The sequence below is a fragment of the Argiope bruennichi genome, chromosome 5 (genome assembly GCF_947563725.1).
Source record: "Argiope bruennichi chromosome 5, qqArgBrue1.1, whole genome shotgun sequence".
Taxonomy (NCBI): domain Eukaryota; kingdom Metazoa; phylum Arthropoda; class Arachnida; order Araneae; family Araneidae; genus Argiope; species Argiope bruennichi.
The window spans coordinates 39,991,796-40,013,982 of record NC_079155.1 but is presented as its reverse complement, the minus strand read 5'-3'; the positions used below and the strand labels follow the sequence as shown (position 1 = coordinate 40,013,982).

The 22,187-nt window shown below is 27.5% G+C and overlaps 2 protein-coding genes across 3 annotated transcripts in view; both read left to right on the top strand.

The window, feature by feature from the left end:
- Nucleotides 1–3,179, top strand: part of LOC129968613 (putative phosphoenolpyruvate synthase) — a 67,194-nt gene extending 64,015 nt beyond the window's left edge. Inside the window, exons 39-40 of one of the 2 annotated variants that reach the window (XM_056082678.1) lie at nucleotides 514–588; nucleotides 2,832–3,179. In XM_056082678.1, the coding sequence (XP_055938653.1) occupies nucleotides 514–588; nucleotides 2,832–2,899 (143 nt within the window). In that variant the 3' untranslated portion in view covers nucleotides 2,900–3,179. The remainder of the gene's footprint in view (nucleotides 1–513; nucleotides 589–2,831) is intronic. The other variant, XM_056082677.1, reaches the window with a different exon arrangement.
- A 3,488-nt stretch (nucleotides 3,180–6,667) lies between these two features.
- LOC129968612 (uncharacterized) overlaps nucleotides 6,668–22,187 on the top strand; it is a 59,476-nt gene continuing 43,956 nt past the window's right edge. The window contains exons 1-3 of the mRNA XM_056082676.1: nucleotides 6,668–6,792; nucleotides 20,207–20,391; nucleotides 21,251–21,507. Of these exons, the coding sequence (XP_055938651.1) occupies nucleotides 6,729–6,792; nucleotides 20,207–20,391; nucleotides 21,251–21,507 (506 nt within the window). The 5' untranslated portion in view covers nucleotides 6,668–6,728. The remainder of the gene's footprint in view (nucleotides 6,793–20,206; nucleotides 20,392–21,250; nucleotides 21,508–22,187) is intronic.

The window sequence follows — 22,187 nt, the reverse complement described above, 5'->3', positions numbered from 1 at the left end:
GCCAACATTACGACTTAGCTACTTCACGCGTAATATTCACTTCCACAACCCCTTTTTACAGGGGAAGGGGGCGCACACACACCTCACAGATAGAACACAGAAGGACAATCAATCTCGAACCGGGACTCAAACCCGGGAAGCTCAGATCACGGGGAAGACACGCTACCCCTATGTCAGGACGCCATCTGGATTTCCATTAGAAATTGATGAAATTGTTAGAATTTTATTTCCAAATTATGAGTGTACTATCGTCTAGTCTTGATAGTTGAGACTTGTGTGAACCACTTAATAATATTCTAGACTATAGGTATGTCAGATAATGAATTATTGTCTCCAAAAATACCAAGTTATGTGAATCATGTGAAAAATTAAGTTGGAACAGAAGCTTTCTTCGGCCAAACACAAACATACATTATTTTTTAAATTCAAACAAGATCTTCATTTTTTTTCAAAAAAAGTAACTTGTATGCATGTTTTTTTTCCCACTTAAATTTTGTTTTTCATTTCTTCTAGGAGCTGTGGTAAGTCGTGAATATGGTCTGCCATGTGTTGCGGGGTTACATGGAGCGACACAACAGTTTAAAACGGGTAAATTGATTACATATACAAAGATTTCAGATAAAAATGACTGTTTAAAACATGTGCATTAACTTGAAAAAAATATTTTGACTTATTGTCATCTAGAAGATGTTCCAAAAATTTGCTCACAAACTAAGATAGAAAGTTAAAAATATTGTTAGAAATCCTAATCACACAAAAAAATATGTTCAGAAATGAAATCCTGAGGGTAGCAGCAATGACAATTCACTGTGGTACTGTGAAAACATCATGTCCTTACAGGTTATAATGATTATCAATGAACATTTTATGGGCCGGTACATGCTTTTCGAAAAATCTCTTCCGATTTAATAGTGCAATATACACAAAATGAATATCGGCAAGCCAGGCATTCTGAAGATGATTCAGGTTGATCACACGTTGTCTATATTTACAGTGAGGGACCTGTTATTGATGATTTTTAGAGAGAGCGAATAACAGCAACTATCTATTTTCGCATAAGTTTTCCTTTATATTTAGGATTAAGGATATTATCTTCCTTTTCTCCATATTTACTCCAGAAATTATACATACTATTTTGCTCTCGTCTACAGACACTTAATCTTATTTCACGAATCAATGATTCTCGAAAAATTCATGGCAGAGTTGTCGAGCCATATAAACATTTAACAGTAAAATATAACAATTTTTCGGAAAAAAAGGGACAAATACTTTTTTACTTCAAAATCAAGTTGTTAAGACCAATTAAAGCACGCTTTAAAAAATAATATTTTAAAGCATTTATGTCTTAATGCTGTTAGAGCTCTCCTTAAATGTAACATGCTGCATTTTGTAGAAATTATACATTTAAGAAACTGGAAATTGGGAAACATATAAAATATAAATTTTTGTTAATTCCATTACATATGCAGTAAAAGATAGATTCACAAATATGTAAACCGATGATTGCCAAATTGATTTTTGAAGCAATATGGTGCAATGCTATGGCAAAATTATGTTCGCCAATAAAATGGCGATTACCGAATTTAGATGAGATGAACATAAAATCTTTAATCTTTCTCATTAAATAGGGTCAGCTCAATAACATCGGCAAGAGAACCTTGCAATCATGATAGCATTCGTATACTTATTTCATTTATATTCTTGCACTTATTTCGTTTTTCCAAAACCGGCCTCACAGAAATTTTTCTCCTTGTTCCGACAGTTCTCTTCTACATCAATCCTTTCACTATCTGCATATATTTATGCAACCTCAGAGTTTTGAAACGGTCTACTTCTTCTTACCAAGTGCCTTTCAAAACTTTCTTCAATTAATTTATTTGGCAATTGCATTCAACTTCTTTAAATGTTTTGATTATGCTTTACAACGCGGCTGAAATTAATGTTGAAATAATAACGGTAAACAGTCGAAATAACGCTCCAAGAAATTTCTGTAAGCTTACTTTTTAAAAGAGAAATTATGTAACCAAGCTAGTTTGGTGTCTAAATTTTATTGCTAAATAACACATTTTTTTTCTAATCTCAAAAGAACATTATTTATGGTTTCAATCCAATTTGAAGACACAACTCGAAAATAAACTGAATACATAAGTGTTTTTGAAAAACGAATGTTTCAGTAAAAATTGTTTACTGATTGGGAGAATATAAGAACAGAACCCCTTCACCATTCGATAATCTAGTTAAAGTAATTAATTGAAATAGCATTGAGACGGAAACGCTCGTTATTCGGCTTCCAAATGTGGCATTTCTTTTTGTGAGAACATGAAGTTGTTTTGGTTAGTGGGTTTTGAAGCTCGAAATCGTGTAGGCAATAAATAAAGCATAACTAGCAATTTTCATTTTCGATTTTTTTTCTTGACTGGCAAAAAGTTTTGGAGCTCTCGTAAATCGGTTTAAACTGTTTAAAGACTTAAATTAATTAAGACAAATAATGACTTAAAAATAAAAATGTTCTCACATGATAACTTGAAATTTTCGATCATAGATTTCATTATTATTATTATGTATTTTTTTTCGCATGTCTTTATTTTTAAGAATTGAGATGTTCATATCTTTCTGTAGCTTATTATTTTTTGTTAATTTAAATTTACTAGAAAGAAAATGTTTTGGATCTGATATCCAAGTTGTGTTATTTATAATTTTAAGTAAAAGACTGGTATTGCTTCTCAAACGATGGATTAAAACTTTTTTTACTTTTAAATTATTAAATATGTGCCCTTTTTTATTTAATTAAATATTTATTTGCCTTATTAAATTAAAATATTTCTTTATAGGTGACTATGTACTGTTGGATGGAAACAAAGGAATTTTACAAAGGCTCCCTAAGCCAGAAGATTTGTGAAAATTCAATCATTAAATTTCAGACTTTCGTTTTTATAACTATTGACTTAAATGTGGCAAATAGCTTTCTCATTTCCATTTTATTTTCATCTGAAAATATTATTTCATCTTATGATATATGCTTGTTTAAATTCTTAGGGTAACAGCTTATTGATATTTCGAAAACAATACAGATTTCCTTTGGAAACATTTTTAATGGCTCTATATTTATTTCCTAATTTTCGGTAATTTATATTTTTTTTTAAATGTTGAGTTTAAATTATCAATAGTTGGTGAATTATGCAATGTCATTGTGCTTTCCTTTATTATTATTATTATATCCAAATTAACCATATCTTTCTTAGCTTAAAAAATATGTACATCTACATATACATTAAAATATTTCCATTCTTGTTATATTGACGTGTATTTCCTTTTTAACATAGTTTTTCTAATTTACTGAACACAAATTTTTCTATGAATTTTAATATTGTAATAAAATAAATAGGTAGAGAATAAATAGCCAATAGAATAAAAATAATAAATACAATAATTAAGGCCAAATTTAAAACGAGTAACAGCAATGAGTTAATAAAATGGAAACATATTTTTGACAAGCAGGTCTGAATTACCTCTACGTTGTTTAGGTAATTGGGGTAATCTGAATGACTATTATTTCGACAACATAGACAAAATTTATAATGAATATTGAATCTTCGGAACCAAAACATTTGCCAAACCCTTTCACTTATACACATTTTGTCATAAGACTGGAGGTAACTGACCTTCTTTGTCCATCAAGAAAGCAAAATACTTGTTTATTATCCTATTTACCATCCGTGTATAAGTTGTGATCGCAATCAGGAACCATTTTGATATCATCTTTAAAAATCATCTAAATTATCTGTTTGGAATAAGCAAATTATCTTCTGAAAAATTAATAGAAGATTATGAACATTGTGGTATTAACTGAACATATAAGTACTTTTTCTTGAAAATTTACTGTAGCAAGAAAATTAAAAATTAATAGAATTAAAATTTCTTGCCAAATGATGATAATTTAAAGATGGATCTCTGAAAACTTTGATCTATCAAAGGAAAATTAAAGTGCTTTCTTTTGTTAAATATTGAGTTTTTTTTTTAATTATAAATAAAACTGCACAAAAATAAACATATATGGGGAAGATATATCTCTAAACACAAAATTCTTTATTTCTTGTCATTTTGTGAAAAATTATTGTCATATTTTCTGAAACATTCATTCCGATAAAAATCCGAATGACATGAGTAAGTTTCAGGAAAATAAAGTAGTTATGTATTTAGATGGAAATTTGTAAAATCTTTTACTTTATGTTGATAGTAAATTTGTATCAAAATAAATTAAAATTAAATAAAATATCTATGTTTTTATTCCTTTTTCTCCAACAAAAGAAATAGGCATTCTATTTTCCCTCATGACCAATGCTCCGTTATGCAACTCATTTAACAATAAATATGTAACTCGTGTAATAATTATTTATCTTCTGCCCATTTTCGTCAACATTTTATCTTAAATAGCATTATGTCTGATAATTATACGAATGTATTTTTTAACTTGAATTATATACACTGCGTAAAAAAAGTAGAAAGACACTTGATTTTGTAACAATAACCGAAAAATATTTCATTTTTACTAAAATTTTTTATTAGAAACATTTAACAAATATTTCAAAAATACAATCTTAACATCAGAATTATGATGTTCAAACATAAAATATTAATGGCAACAAAAATAGTTTCTCTTTTTTGAAACTTTGTAAAAAAAGAAGGACAGCATTATAATGAATGAAAAAATAGTGACTTTAATAAGGAATGGTCTTCCCATTGGCCTTTATAACTTCAAATATTCTGTTTGAAAGTGAATTGTATAGAGTTTGAATTTCAGTTTGACAAAAATTGTCCCACGAGTCATTCAATGCTTCTCGAAGCTGAGTTTGCGAATTAAATTGCCTTCCATCAGCATAAACTCGATGAACTAACATTGCCCAGATGTTTTCCACTAAATTAAGGTCAGGACTTTTGGCTGGCCATGATAAAACATCCACATTATTTGTTAGGAACCAATTTTTGACTCCAGTCGCGGTGTGAATGGAAGCTCCGTCTTGCTGAAACTTCCACTCTTCACCCTACCATGTCAGAGGCATAAGGAAGAAGCTCGGAATTCAGCACTTGAATGTAGTCTGTATGTTTTTGCCTACCATTTAAGAAAACCAGACTTGTCCTTCCTCCGTATCCAACAGCCAACCAAACCATTAAACTTCCTCCTCTCATTTGTCGTGTTGAATAGTATTCGCCTTCAGTCCCCAGACAATGGCAGTAGAGCTGATATCCATCTGGACCGTCTAAGTTAAATTTCTTTTCATCGGAAAATATCACAGAGGTCCATTCTGTAGTCCAGGACATGTGCTCCTTAGCCCACGCTAAACGGTTATCAATGTGATCTTGTTTCCACTTAAGATGTTGTTTCCGTTTTTTGAAAATGAATTTTTTACACCTTTTAATATAGTTGTAAACTGTTTGTTTCGTCACATGATTAAGTCCTGTTGATTTCTTGCCTTTGAAACACTTCCTTTGTTCTTCTTCAGCACACGAGCAAGTTTTCTTTCATCACGTTGTGTTAACTTCTTCGGTCTACCAATCTTCTTTTTATTTCCATTTTTATAAGGATTTCTGATAAAGTTAGAAACTGTATTGGGGCTGACCTGCAACAATCGAGCAATCTCTCTGACATCTTTGTCATCATTTTCACCGGAAATTTGCTCTTTTTGCAAATCGTTCAAAGGTATTCCTTCAGGCATTTTTGAGAACGGAGAAACAACGTAACTTTTAAACAAATTAGATTTTTTTAACAGAAAGTACAAATTCACTATTTAAATAAAGAACAACTCGCTAAATCAAATATATTAGCAAGTGTCTTTCTACTTTTTGTTTTTACGCATCGGAAATTATATATACTAATTTTCTTAATAATATTAGTGGTAGATGTTTAATTTTTGCCTAAAATGAAAACAAGGGTCATTAAACTAAATCTGCATAAATATCTGGTAGTTAGGAGAAAATAAGAGATATTATTTGGCAAAAAGACACTGTCCTTCTTCTTTTTTTACGCAGTGTAATTGGAAAGTAGTATATATTTATGCCGCTTAAAATTTTTCTTGTCATCTTTCAATAAATGTCTACTTTATTTTGCAAATACCTATATTTTTTCTACCTATACCTATATTTTATCTCGATAAAAAAAGTAGGCATTTATTTTCTTTTATGACCAATACGCCGTTATGCTATAAACAATTATTTATCGTCTACCCATTTCCATCAACATTTTATCTTAAATAGAATTCTGTCGGATAATTATACGAATGTATCTTTTCCTTGAATCATGTAATTGGAAACTAATATATATATTAATTAAAATTTTTCATGCCTTCTTTCAATAAATGTTTATTTTAAATTAAATTAAAGTTTACTCTAAAGTTAAAATTCTTAAATTAAAAAAAATCTTTCATTGGAGATCGTTATTATTATAATGAAGTACATTTAATAAAAAATTTCATTATTAGAATTTATTTTTATAAACTTTCAACATTTTCACAAGCATTACATAATAAATTTATAAAGAAGTACAAGGGTTACACCGGAAACAAACCGGAACGAGACCAGTGTCTTTGTTTTCTAAACAAAGATATCTCAATTGTCTGTTTTATCGAAAAAGTTATTTGATATTTCTTCTCTCAAGAGGCGTTAAATATGATATCAAATTTCGAAATTTTTTTATTTAACTCGTTATCGTGGTAGTAAAACATTCTCCAGGTATGGGAGCCGTACTCGCTACGCCCATAACCGTTACTCTCGCATTACTTTCTACTAGACCATCAGGTAAAAAAATTATATTCGTAGTTATTGTTTTTTAATGAAATATTCTGATGCAATGCCGCTTATTAGCACATTAAACCTTGTCGTAAGACGACGTATTATTGTTTTTTAGTTAAACATTTTGATGCAATGCCGTTTATTAGCAAATTAAATCTTGGCGTAAGGAAACGTAATATTGGTTTCAATGAAATATTCTGATGCAATGCCGTTTATTAGCATATTAAACATTGACGTAAGACTGTATTTGAAATGTAATTATAGAATACATTACAAATTGGTGTTAATTTAGGTAGTAATTTTCCCAATCTGGGATTTATTTCAATTGTATTCATAAGAATTTAAAATATAGATTATGCTAATGTTTATCATGATAATTTAATAATTTTTATAATAATTAAATTTTCTGTGAAATATCGAAATACACTGCCTTTAGTTAATTATGAAACTTCAAATAATGTAATATTGTAATGTTAAAATTTTCTAAAAGAATATTTGATAAAGATTTAATTTTAGATATGTAAAATATATTTGATTTCCACTCATAGCAGTTTAAAATATTAAATATTCATAAAAATTAATAATATTAAGCAATGTTCATGATAATAATTTCAGTGTCAATGCATTTTTTATTGATTTATTTATTATAGGTATTTAAAATTCAATAGAAGTACCACAGTAACAAATTTATCATGTCTGATCTAAACCCTGTTCTAGGAGGGAAAATACTACTTAGTGGCAATTTAAGAATATGTTTAGAAATTATGGAAGCAACTTAAAACTAATACTGAAAACAAGAGGAAAATTATTTTGCCATCTCCTTGTGACTGAAGAAGATGTTAGTTCAATGCGCAGTTTCATCTCATTAGATAAAAGAAATAATTGACACATTGTGATAAGAAATTTCTGCAAAAGAAAGAAAATTCTTATCATTGACAAATTAATGTTCCCCATTCTAGGAATGCTAAATATCATTAGCATCGCTTGTTTCTTAATGGTGTTGGAAATACATTTATACCAAGAGAACATTCTCAATAAATTTGTAAATATGCATAAAAAGAATTGCATAAATACTGTAATACTAAATATGTAATTTTTTCTATTTTTCAAAACAAATTATATTAATTTAGTAGGCACATGAAATGGAATAGTTTACCACCAATGGAAATGTTATTCAAACGATATGTCACAGATGGTATTAGTCTTATTTTAGTAAATTATTCCGATATCATATACTGTAAGATTTGTTGTTGCAAAAGCGCCAAGTTTGGCTATTGACTAAATTAGGATTATAATATTTGTAATTGAAAGCTTTTGGCCCTCCAAATTTAAAAGGAGAACGAATGTTATCCTTTGTGTGTTATCCTTTAAAAGCAATGTTCCTTCTTACATTGGAATGGTCCATCCGTACTCTTTTCTATAGTCACTATCGTCTCTTCATTTAGTATCACTGCATGCTCTTCACAGAACAGTGTCTTTTAGAATAAATTTTGCTTATTGAAGAATTGTAATTAAACCACAACTTCAGTCATTGTTTCCCAGCATTTGTGTGTGTGTGTGTGTGTGTGTGTGTGTGTGTGTGTGTGTGCGTGCGTGCGTGCGTACGTGCGCGTGTGTGTGTCTTTCTTCCCCCCCCCTTCCCCGATAATATAAGGTGGCAGCTGAGATAAAGCATCACATACAATTCTCGTCGTATTATCAAAATTAGTTATTAGTATCATTTGTTATTATTAGATGACTTAAAATAGCAATAACATAACAATACTTTCTTAATATAAAACTATTATTATCTAGATAGAAATTTAATATAAAAATAAAAATTTATATTATTTTTTTTTGTGTTTACTTGCCATAAAATAGAGAAATATATATATTATATTACGAATTATATTATCTCAATATATCAAAACTAATTCCTTTATATATTAATTCAGACCAAAATATATAAAATAATTCCTCCTGGTCCCATACAAGGCTAGAGAATTTTTTTTTTAATTGACAATAGCAAATTTTCAGGACAACCTGAATTGGCTATAAGTTTAACTAAATGGGGATAAGAGAAATCATTTTATATTTTTTAGTCCATTTTAAAAGCATAGCATCGCAAAATAATATTTAAATAATTATTTTCTGCGTCTTAATCTTTGTATGTGAAATTTGTAATCAATTTTATACTAACAATAAACCTATAATAAAAATTTAACGTATAGACAAGAAATTCAGTTAATAAAAGTGAGTTAAAATATCCTACTATTAAAATGTTTTAATAGTTTCATTGCAAAAAGTGCGAAAAAAATAAACACCTTTTGTGCAAACGAAAACCCCGAACTCTAAAAATTCACAAATTCTCTCCAATGTAAAAAGATTTTCTTACTTAATGTAACTATTTGTCATCAAATAACAGATAGAATGATGGACAGCTGAATCACTGAAGGATTGCTGACATCCGTTATGTAAACGTTTTGTAATTTGTCAGTTTAATTAACGTTAGTGGCATTCACTTCCCTTTTAACACAGGCTCAGAATTGGATTTTATCCTTGAATTTCTTGAAAGAGATATTCTAGCGTTTTTACTTGTGTAGAATTGAAAGGATAGTTAAATCACTTTCGTGAATTACTGTTATTCAGTTTTAAATCACAAGAAATGCCCACGCTTCCCCATTGTAAGTATTTAATGCAATTCATTGCTGATTTTAATTGGTTGTACTGTAAGGTAACGGTTGTGCTGATAATAATAATATTATGAGAATTTTGCTATTATTTATTAGTTATTAGGTAGCTTTAATTTACGCTCTCTTATTGAAAATTAATTACAAACCGTCTGTTAAGAAAGGGGAATATCAAATTAGATTTATTTTTAAAAACTAAACTTCTTCTTTTAAAACTAAACTTTTAAAAGTAAACTTCTTTATTAATATATTTATTAGTCTTACAGCATTTTTTTTATGTTAGCAATATTGTAATACTAGACATCCTCTGGCATCTAACTGAATCGCTAGCATAAATAATTGCTCAAAATTTGAGTTAAATATTGGCTTTCTCAAAAAATATTTTTAAATTTCAAATTCTGAGAGACAAATAGATCATACAATGTTAGAAGTGTCATTGTGTTATACATTTTCCTAATTTTCTATTTATAATGTTACATATGTACTATATATAATAATATGTATACTGTACTGAAAAAACGCAGCAATATTTTAAAATGGAAGGATTTTGAAGAGATTTTTCTCCATTGCTTGGTTCTGACATTAAATCTTAACAGTAAAAACAACAGCGTTTTCAGAAATTTATGAAAATCACAACTTATTCTAAACCTTTTTAATATGAAAAAATAAACACAATATTCATATCTTGATCATTAACAATGAGTAAAAATGCCAGGATGTATTGTTAGCAACAGCAATGAAAACGATTTGAGTTTCACTTCGATAATGAAATACATTCTTATAAAAATTATTAAATATTAAATTTTATATAACAATATTAAATTTTAAAAACTAACATATATATATATATATATATATATATATATATATATATATATATATATATATATATATATATTTACGGCAATATCCATCCACCCAAAACAGCATAAAAGAAAAAAGGTAACGTTTTGAAATTGAAGATAATGTCAAAATTATTTTTGTGCTATTGCACTTTCGAAAGTTAATGCGGGAAAAATGTAACATTTTTGTTTCATTTTAATTAATTAGAATTTGAAATGAATATTCAAAAATATTGCTCAGATTTGCGCATTCCCTTGCCTTATTAATTTTTCATGCTTAACTGTGATCACTTTGGCCTGCTGTCTATTTAAAATCAATGCTTGATTTAAACTGAGATTTCATAATTGATAAGATCGCTTAAAATATTTAAAGACCGAAACATCCATCAACTGTTGCTATGTAGAATTCTGAAAAAAAAAAGAAGTGAAAAGGAAGGGACATAAAATATTGGTATACCATGTATTATTAAAATCATTTTCATCTGATGAATAATCAAATATTTATTTTATATTTATAAAATAAATATTTGATATATGTATGTCACCACATGATAAATTTCGCTGCAGCTATAAGCTATGTTAATAAAATAACTAAGAGTTAGATTATATATTTTTAAATTCATTTGTCTTCCTTTCAATAACATTGTGTCTAATTCAGCAGTTACACTTCTAATGATATCTAAATTCACTAAAACTCTCAGTTAGTTTGCCCCTATAGTCAATAAATATTAATAAAAGAGGTATTTAAAACACACTCTTATTGTTGAACTAAGAATTAATTTATTATCATAAAAGAACATGATGTGGTTTTGGTTAGGGGGTTTTGAAGCTCGAAATTGCGTAGGAAATGAATAATAATGTTCTCACATGATAACTTGAAATTTGCGATCGTATATTTCATTTAAATTTTTTTGATTATCTTTAGCTTCACTTAAAATTTGTTATTTTTAATTATTTTCAAGATTTTTAATTTATAATTTGATCTTTAATATATATTATTGATTTATTTATTGATCTTTAATTGATAATTCATTTTTTAAATAAGATATAATCTTAGGTACACTAATTTCTCAAATTTCTCTATCAGATGGGATCACACGAATGGGCTCAAAATTTAAATAAATTATTCGATTAATTGATAATCTAGCTCTGAGAATACTAGAATAACACACTAATAGGGGATTACAATCTAGTATAAACAAATCTAAAAAATTTAAAAGAAAATCTTTATATATATAATAAACTAACTTGAATGATACAGAAATTGTTCCAATTACTTATTATCGATTGGGAACAATCAAGTGTTAATAAACTCCGCTCGAACTTTTCAGATTGTTTCAATGAACGTTCATGCAGTTGTATTTAATTTAACTCTTCGTTTAGCAAATAATGGAGCAACAGAATATTATTAGAAATTCTCGGAAAGGATCTCGCCGGAATCGCCATTTAGTCAAAGAAAATCAGAAGTAAAAGAAATCAAAATGGCAGAAATATACATCACACAAAAGATTTAATCATGAGTGAAAACAAGCGTACAGTGTTGATTGTTGTGTGACTCGTCGGTGGTTCACACCTAATATCTAATTGTACCGAACCATGTTATTCTCTATTCTGATTAAGAGATAGCGAAGAAGGGTGCAACTAAATAGAGATGTTCCGAATATCAATTGAGAATTGGGACAGTAAGCGTATTGATCTTCTCCAATTAAGTAATTACTATGATTGGCCTATGGAAATTGATGTCCGTGTCTTCCAAAAGTGTTATCTCACAAAAATACTTTTTGCACTATTTTGAAATTTAAAATTTACCTTTTTAATGGTATCAGTTTCATTTCTGTATAATTTTTTTCTTTATTTTTAATAAAAATATTTCATTTAATTTGATACACACAATATGCAATTTTTTTAATGCAACTAAGATATACAAACTCATACATCAAAACATTCAATCTTATAATTTCCATTATGATAAAATTAATATTAAAAAAATTACTTTCTTCAGATATTAATTCAACGCAAGTAGGATTTTCATTCCCACTGCTATTTTGCTGTATATATAATTTTTAATTTGAATATCCAATAATTTGTAGTAGACTGATTCATATTTTGCAGACGTATCAAATTATAAGTTGAAAATTTAAAAAAAAAATACTTTCCACATTAATTATTCATTTAGTGAATTCGATAATCTGTAGGAATAATAGGTTGAGAAACTATCCACTAGGTCTTTGTTCAGTTTGTAGCCAAAGAAAGCTAATCGAAAATAAGAAATAGAAAGAAAAAAAATTGATTACAAAAATTCCATCGACACAAACATGAAGCAAATTAATTAAAATAAAAATTAGCAAAAATTATAGGTCTTTCTCATAGTAGAGATTTATTGTCGTAAAATGATAATAGCTTATTTATTGAATTGAATCTATCAGAAATTGAATTAAATATTCCACACATTTAAATGAATTGAAACAATTTTTTAAAAAATATTCAAAAAGAAATTACATTACTGATGAAAATAATATATTTTACTTGTTGCTGTTGATTCTATTTCATGGTACATCATTTTTTATGGAATATATTTTAGTATCAAACTCTTTTGATTATGAATATGTGGAACTTTTTAACATGAATTTTACAAAATAGTATAAATTTAGGAAAAAAACATAATTATTTACAAAATATTACACCATTGATATTATTTAAGGGGATGCCTATGAGTATGATGACTGAAGTATATATTGTTTAAGATTTATTCAGATTTATTCAGATTTATGATGCCAATTTATTAATTATATCTGCCTTCGTATCGAATTATTAGATAAAAAGTCTAATTACAAAAAGCGTATTTTGTCTCTGGTTTTTTTTGAGCATATCTCGATGAATAAAGCATCTATTGCCAGAATTATATCCATTTTAAATCGACTTTGTCCTTCTTGCTGAATCGTTTGAAAAATAATTTTTTAAATAAAAAAATTATAAAATTAAAATTATTCAAATTTTTTAATTTATATATAATAAAAATTATTTAAAAAATATTATTAATTATAACAAAATTATTAATTTTATTATAAAAATTATTATATTAATAAAAATTATATTATTATAAAAATAATGAAAAAATTATATTAAAAAAATTATTTTATAAATGAGCATATAATTTTTTAAATAAAAAAAAATTTGCTCTTAGCCATTTACAGATTTCTAATTCCATGCAGAATTTCAGAATAATCTATGTGGAATTATATATTCATCTGTGACTAAGAAAAATTTTGTTTTACTTTTTAGTCCGTTTTAAAAATTTGGTATATTATTCATTAAATAAATATTTTCCGTTTTTATTCTCGTATGCAGAGAATTAATTATTAATTAATTGCATATGTTATTAATTATATATAATATAATTACATATTATGGCATATAAAACATTTTTATTTAAATAATTGTTTCCTATTTTTTTAATCTCTTGTGCACGAAATTATAATAAATTTCTCACTAACTTCTGAGTGACGTCACATGACGTTACGTTTTGATAATATAAATTTTAGATCCTTCGCACAAATTGTGCCTAAATGCACAGACAAGAAATCTAATTAATATTGCATTGTTATACAATTCTGAACTACATATAAAATTTCTAGTCTCTAGCGTATCGGGAAGTTAGTTTAAATCAATTGCAAAAATTGCATATACTAATAGAGCAAACAACGAGTCAATAAAAACGTATTAAAAGGTATTATCCCAAGAAGAATAACATTTTCATTTATTTTTATTAATATGATATTGGGGAGGGAAGTATTATCGACATTATAAGCAGTCAAATTTGTATTGACTATTTATTACTGTAAAATGTTAAGAATAAAATAGTTTTTAACGTTAAGTTAGACATTTTATTACAGCTGTTCTAAGGAAAATATATAGCTTACATCGGAAGATGTCGTGTCTAATTTTTTTATGTTTTCCAATTACTTAATTTGAAAAAGACGTTTATTTGTTAATAAATGTCAAAAAGGACAGCAAACGTGTTTCCATAATTATCTCCATTGTAAGTTATATCTCTGACGTTCGTCTACACATTTATCACCACAGAATGGGTCAAAATACGTCCCTGAACTGATAGAAACATTAGGAGCTAAACTGAAGTTTTATTTTTCCGCTCATGAAATAAATAAAAATATTTTATTCAGATCTGTTATATTTATTCCGTATTGTGTAGCAAACTTTTGCATTGTAAATTATCACAATCAATGATAAGTTATCAGTTACTAAAGAAACCCGAGGATTTTATGGCCGATAACATCAGTGAAAGGGAAAAATAATCCAATAAAGTATTATCTGATAAGAATTTGGTTAAAAAAAGCTGTTTTGACATCACTTGCTGTTTCAACAATAGCAGAAATAATGAAGGGTTGCATGTGCTATCAGTTGTTTTAAAAAGCGGTGACATAGCACTTTCTGCAAAAGAAAAATCTCTCGGGTTCTTGTGCACTGCAAGGAAATGCAATTAAGGGCCTGTGAACTCTAATAGACACTTTTGCGAATTATTCACTTGGGGTTATGAATTTTTTATGTATGTGTATCAAAGCATAAATACGTCAAATTTCTTTTAAAAACTTAGATATATTATTTTTTTAAATTAAAAAATATATGATTTTTAAAAATTTTAAAATATTCCAGGCGATTTAATTTTTTCCATTATTTCTTTCTTATTACCCAATATAAATTTATTCGGAGCAAAACTGTGTATGATTTTGTGATTCCAACTAAATGCTATTTTCTTAGAAAAATTCTTATGCACAATTACTGAATTTCAAAGAATATTTTGCTTTTCTGAACTATGTTTTAACTATATAAATAAAACTGGAAATATAAAATGCATACCCTATTTTCTTTTAATGCTTAACCGAAATCTTTATTGTCTTTTCTATTTAATTTCTTCAAAAATGAAGACAATTGGAACATTTCAAAAATATTTAAATCTAATTATAGTATCATCTTGAGAAAAGTCATTAAAAGTTGCTTTTTTTTCTCTAAGCCCTTCAAATTTTATTTTATTAAACAATACATTTTATAGAATTTTTTTAGGTGAATGTAAATATATATTTTGGTGATGAAACGATGAAAATGAAATTTCATGTTTTCATCTATTTTTGCTTATTTCAAAGTCCATTGTCCCCTTAACAATTGAAACCCTTTTCTAAAATACTCACTAATACCAATCTGAGAAGTAGGTCGAAGTACAAAAAAATGTTGAGTATTTTTCTTTGGGCCATATGAATAACTTTTGTTTTTTAAAAAAAAAACTGAATTATACTACGCAAAGTTTTAAAAAAACTGCTTTTATCGCAAAATATTTCGTTTTCTCGTTTTGATTTCCAGTAATAACTTTTGATAAATTTAGATGAAACCTTCGTGGCAAACAATACTTTGCACTTTTATTCACTGCGAAATTGTTGTATAGAATGTGTGCATAAGTGCAATTTATAAATACATGAGCAACTTAATTTGCAATAAGCAGGGTATCGAGATATTTTAATTTTCTGATATCATGTTTGGCGGGAATACGTTGATATATGGTTGATTAAAAAAAGTCGCATCCCTCTCATCGACGTCAGTCTATAATACCCACATAAATAACTGATGATAGATTAACTAAAAAAGAGTACTTATGATTATACTTCAAATTTTGTTTCATTCCAAACTCAATTATGAATTAATATTAATTTATAATAATCGATTGTAATAATCTTCAATTCAAATATATACTAAAAATTATGGAGCCCTTAGAAAGTCAAGCATAAATAACTATTCGCAATTAAAAATTATTTCATTTTTATTTTCTTATATATGGAGTACAATTTTATATTTGAAAAATTCAAAAAAGAATCCGACTTTCAGATTTTGACATATCTCCCCTCTTTAAAATTCTTGATTCCTAAAAAACATTTTTGTAACTATGTTTGCCTATGAATATAAATAATCAAAACAATGTGAGCATCAAAATAAATTTTTTAAGAGGAAATAAATATTTTTATGTGGTTTTTTCCACTAACTTTTATTATTTTTTAATTAATTTTCGAAAGAATAAAATTTTTCATAAAATTTTTTTCTCATGATCTGTCTGTGTACAAGAAACCACAATAGCTGAAAAATTGTGAATTAAATAAAATGCATAAATAAAATTAGATGCACAGTTTTAGCGTCAAAATCGTAGATAAGTACAAAATATTGAAATTTTTCAATTATTTGTCTGCATGTAATCTCGTACTCATATAAACACGATAGCACAAAAATGTAAAAACTTAAATAAATTAAATTTGGTATATCATCGTATTATCATTAAAGTTGCAAATTAGTCAAAAAATTTTCAGGCCGGCCAAAAAAAAACATTATTTTTTCTTAACTATATTATGAAGTACGAAAGACTCTTGCTTGGAGCTTTGAAAATAAAAATCTGATTACTCGAAGCTTCCACGAGTGATCCAAGGTCCCCAATTTTTATCTGAGAAATAATATATTCATTAAACATTTATAAGGTAATGCGGAAGAAATTTTTGGGGAAAGCATTTTCGCTGTTTTGAGATGCTAATCATTCCTTATTTAACCATTTAATAAAAATTGTGGAATTTATTCTATTAGGCAACCTTTTTTTTTAGTGATTTATCCGAAGATAATACTCTTTACAAATACACATATTTGCCATTCTTTCGTGCAAAACATGTAAATACTGATTATAGCAACTCCTGCAATGCCTTTGCTGTTGCACTTCTTTAGAATATGCGAATTATTTCTCATGCAAATTCTTCATCTTAGAGAAAAAATTTTAAGCAATGATATTAGGGTAAAAGGCTGCTTTCAGAAATACTGGAATGTATTATGTATATGTAATGTAAGATCTATTAACTGTCATCTCATCATAACAGAACATCTTTTACTGAACATTCCTCGTTACGTAAGATTCTGAATTCATGTTATCAGGATCTATGACGCTTGCGTTGGATATATATCAGTTGGATGAAAGAGATCTATGATATCAGCTATTTTATCATATGATACTCTTCTCTTGCTTTAAAAAATATGAAATAATGGAAAGCAATTAAGAAATTCTGGATACTTATCGGTCGATGTAATGCTTTTAGAAAATATTTTAAGACAATTTTTAAATAAAATCAGTTTCCAGTTCAAATAAAATCTAAAAGGCAGAAAGAATTTAAATTTAAAAAAAAACCAATAAATGAAATTGACTATCACAAATTTCAAGTTATCATGTGAGAACATTATTATTTTTTAAGTTATTTTTGGACTTAATTAATTTAAGTCATTAACCAGTTTAAACCGGTTTGAAACAATCACGAGACTTCTTTATCGGTCTCTCTCTCTCTCTCTCTCTCTCTCTCTCTCTCTCTCTCTATATATATATATATATATATATATATATATAAATTTTTTTAACTTTCATTTTCAATTTTTATAACTGGCAAACAAAGTTTTGGAGCTCGATTGATTTTGAGATGAAAAAAACCCATCGTTTCTCTAAATATCGACGCATGCGTAACCTGATAATCTCGTGATTGTTTCAAACCGGTTTAAACTGGTTAATGACTTAAATTAATTAAGACAATTCGCAAGAATTCAGAGAATGTATAATTTCGAAATCAAGTTGTAACTTTAGTTGGCGATAGATCTCCAAATGTGACAATCTTCTGCAATACTTTCTATTGACCCTATTTTAATTGGTTGAAATTATCCCTTAACCAACAGTCTTTATCGATTAAACAAACAATATTTTAACTTGTTTGGTTTATTTATAAAAACGCTGTGCGAGTAAGGCAATAACACTTTGATTTCCAAGGGAAATACTACAACAGCAGACGATCGATAATTCAAGAGCTATATAGTGAAAGCCGACTCCAAAATAAAACTACATTAGCAGACGATAGATATTTCAAAAGCTATACTTCGAAAGCCGACTCCAAAATAAAAAAAGGGATAAATCGCCAATTTGTTGCCTACGCATTTTGAGGCTACAGCAATTTGTTACCTTCAAATCGCTTCAAAACTCTCAAGAAGAAGAAAACATCATGTTCTCACTTGATAAAAATCTTTTTCGCAAAGCTTTCATATATAGTTTATGGCAGAAACTCAGAAAATTAAAAAAAAATACTACATCACAGTTTTTATATCAGTGATAAGATTGTGATAAGAACAAAATTCGGATTTTCTCAGTTCTTTGACAATTTTTACGATTATTTTCCACTAAAAATCTACTGCTATTGGAATTATTCATTAAGATATCCATTTATTAATTTTGTATTTAATGTAATCTTACTAATCTTTTTCAGTGCATCAATTAAATTACTAATCGTCATATTGATTAAAAGTTTCTAAGTTAAAACAAATTGAAAATTTTGCAACTGTATAAATTTTTATTTTATAAAGTACTAAAGATACTGAATAAATCATTCGCCTAAAAATTCAATCTTTTAGTTTCTAATGAAGTCCTAATAGAATTATATTTAGTACAGGAAATAACTGCCAAATCTTATTTTTTATGTCATCTTATATATTTATTGTGACACATAAGAAAAACTGATCTTTCGCCAAGGATGCGTTTTTGCTAATTTATTTCTTTGCGCTTTTCAGCATACTCTGAAAGATTATTTATTAGATGTATGACTGAATCAGTCATGAAAAATCAAGCCATTTTTATAATAGAACAAGAGATTGGAAGCCATAAAAAGATATTGAATCGAAGCCTGTAGATCATTGTATCACAAAAAGAATTTGATACCTCAGTTAACAATACAAATTTTCATTAGCATGATACCGCAGCTGCAGTATCGCTTCCTTAATAGTTGCTTGAAATAAATATGTGGCTTGAAATCCATTTTTCAGTTGTCTTTTTCTGCTTTAAATATCATCATTGTTAAACAAGTTACATTAATAATGTTACGAAAAAATTGTCCGATGAATTCATAACATGATAGCACTTTAAATTCGATAAAGACTAATGATGCTTTATTCTTCGAGAAAATACGAAGAACAGGTAACAAAATAAATTAACCAAAAATGTATTGACAAAGAAGAGAAAAGATAGAAATCAATAACATATGCATTAAGCGATAGCTACAACATAACGAACAGTGCTTGGTGTCACTAGCTCACATTGCCACCAACACTTCTAAAAAAAATTGACTGTGTATCTTAAGTCCTTTGAAATTAAATAGCGCATGAAAATTCCCTGAATGATTTCTAGATCCCTATGACAAATAGACGTAAAGCTAAAATTCCTGTATTTTCAATAAATGTCACTTTTTCTGCAAAGTCGCCAATTTTTCTCCAAGGTTCCGGGGCATTGACTTAACATGCATTCAGCATCTATCTATCAAGAATATCTATCTATAGTTCTCTCTTCCTTCCTATGGGATAAAGTACAATATTACAGATAAAAGAGAACATTATTAGAGATTCATATCAAAATTTAACAATCAGAAAATGATTTAAACGCTCTTGTAAATAAGCCTTTCGCTCTTAATTTCATGCATTTCACTCACAAAAATTTTGAATTTAGAAAAATTGTATGACATTTATAAATTATTTATAAATCTATATATTTGCTTTTATAGTATTTGTCTGTTTTACTGAAGCAGTTAATATTTCCCTTTTCCTTTTCATGTATTTAGTTCATATACTTTAGAAAGTGGAATAGAAATTAATAAAATATTTGTTACTATGATAATAAAACATTCGATTATAAAGGCAAAGTTTCATCTGGCCCCGTGTTTATGCAAACGATGAAATGTAATACAATTTCATTTTTGATAATTTCTTCCTGTACTATCTTTCATTTCATTTTCATTCTTAATATTTTCATAAATGGGAATTTCACTCGTCATTCTTGTTTTTTGCTTACAGATATCATATATTGGTGCAAATGGATCACTTCTTATTTTTACGTTTCGACGTACAAGCGCTCTTTGGAGACCAGGTTCGATTCGTTCGACATGGATGCAGATGGAGACCCTTACAAAACAGATTTTATTCCATTTCCTGAAGAGTTAACGTTGGAGTCACCTTTGCCAGAATCTCAATTGGTTAATGTAAGAATCTGCTTGAAATAAATAAAGACAATATATATAATATAGAATACATAAATTACAGAATATGGCACATATGTAATATATAAAATGCAAAATATATAAATTACAGAATATAGTACATACACTATATATATAATGTAGAATATATAAATTACAGAATATAGTGGCTAAACAATATGTAGAATGTAGAATAAATAAATTACAGAATATAGTGCATAAACAATATATAGAATGTAGGGTATATAAATTACAGAATATAGTACATACACTATATATAGAATGTAAAATGCTGTACATACACAATATGTACATAATAATAATAATAATATACAAGTATATTTATCGGATAATATGCGAAAAAATTTCGGAAAGATGATTTTTAAATGTCCCATTCTTCTACAACTAAAATTGACGCACTTGTGGAACTTTTGTTTTCATTATTTGAAATAAATCAAGATTGAATTAAAAAAAATAATTCGCCGATTTATTAGTTGTTCGTTCTCAAAATACCCAATGAAATGATTTTAAAAAAGCAATATTCTTAGTTTCATAATTTGATCAGTTCCTGTCGGAGAAGAGTGGATTTTTTTTTTTTTTTTGTTTTAAATGTTTGTGTACAACGGATACTTTACTAAATATAAAATATAGAACTAGATTTTTATAAAAAGTAAGACTTCGTAAGATACATTTATCTTCAAAAAGATAATCTTTTACATCATTTAGATCGTTTTATGAGTTGAAAATTATGGTATTGAAGTCATTTACTGAGAAGCGATTAAAGTTGGTATTCTGTATAAAACAAAATTTTTTAGTTAATCTGCATTAATATTATTAACTATAATTTATCATTCATTTTTAGACTGCAGATGAAGTCTTTTTTTATGGAGTGAATTCCAAATCCGAGTACCTCATTACTCGAATTGCAAGAGGAACTAACCATGAAGCACAAGCATGGGTTTACTTAAAGTTGAGCAATGGAAAAATCTATCAGCTTCAAGAGACATCCGGCTTCGAGCAATCAAGCAGTGATAAAAGGACATTCTCTTGTGGAGGATTGCAAATTCATTACTTATGTCCGATGAGAAGATGGAGGATATTTTTCAATGGCCTACTCAAGTAAATTTATGGTCATCTACACAGAAATCTAGAATCTACAAGCGAAGCTAGAATAAAAGCAATATAAATTGGTTTTATTCTAGCCTTGTTCATAATGTACCCTTTTTAAACCATGCTTTACATCTGTAAATCTTAGAGAAAGACTTTTTCCAATATAATTTTTTCTGAAAATCTGTGGTTAAAATTTATTGGAAAAACTATAATATATTCCTTTTGTATTAACTTTGTTATAAATTTTCAATTATTAAATGATTAATCTTAAGGTCATTTGTCTCGCTTGAACATTGAGAATGAATACAAATACCTTGTACTTAAAGTTGTTTAGAATGTGCAAGTTCTAACAAATTATATGGCAGACTACAGGTTATATGGGAAGCTACAGGCTAGCTTTGTAGATATGTAGATATTTCATGAAGTTTCTATTGTTGTCATATTTTTCTCATTTAAATTTCAAAATAAACAAATTGAAACCGCGCGGGAAAAAAAACTGAGTTTAGTGTCAATCAGCAACCTCCTTAAAATAGTTTAAAGTAATATTTTTATTCTAAATTATTCAATATGGCTTTTGGGTAAATATATTCTTTATATTCATGGTCAGACTTCGGCAATATCTACTATTTCAACTTCATTAATTTCTTGGTAATGATATAAATGTGGTTAGAAGACCAAACTTATCAATT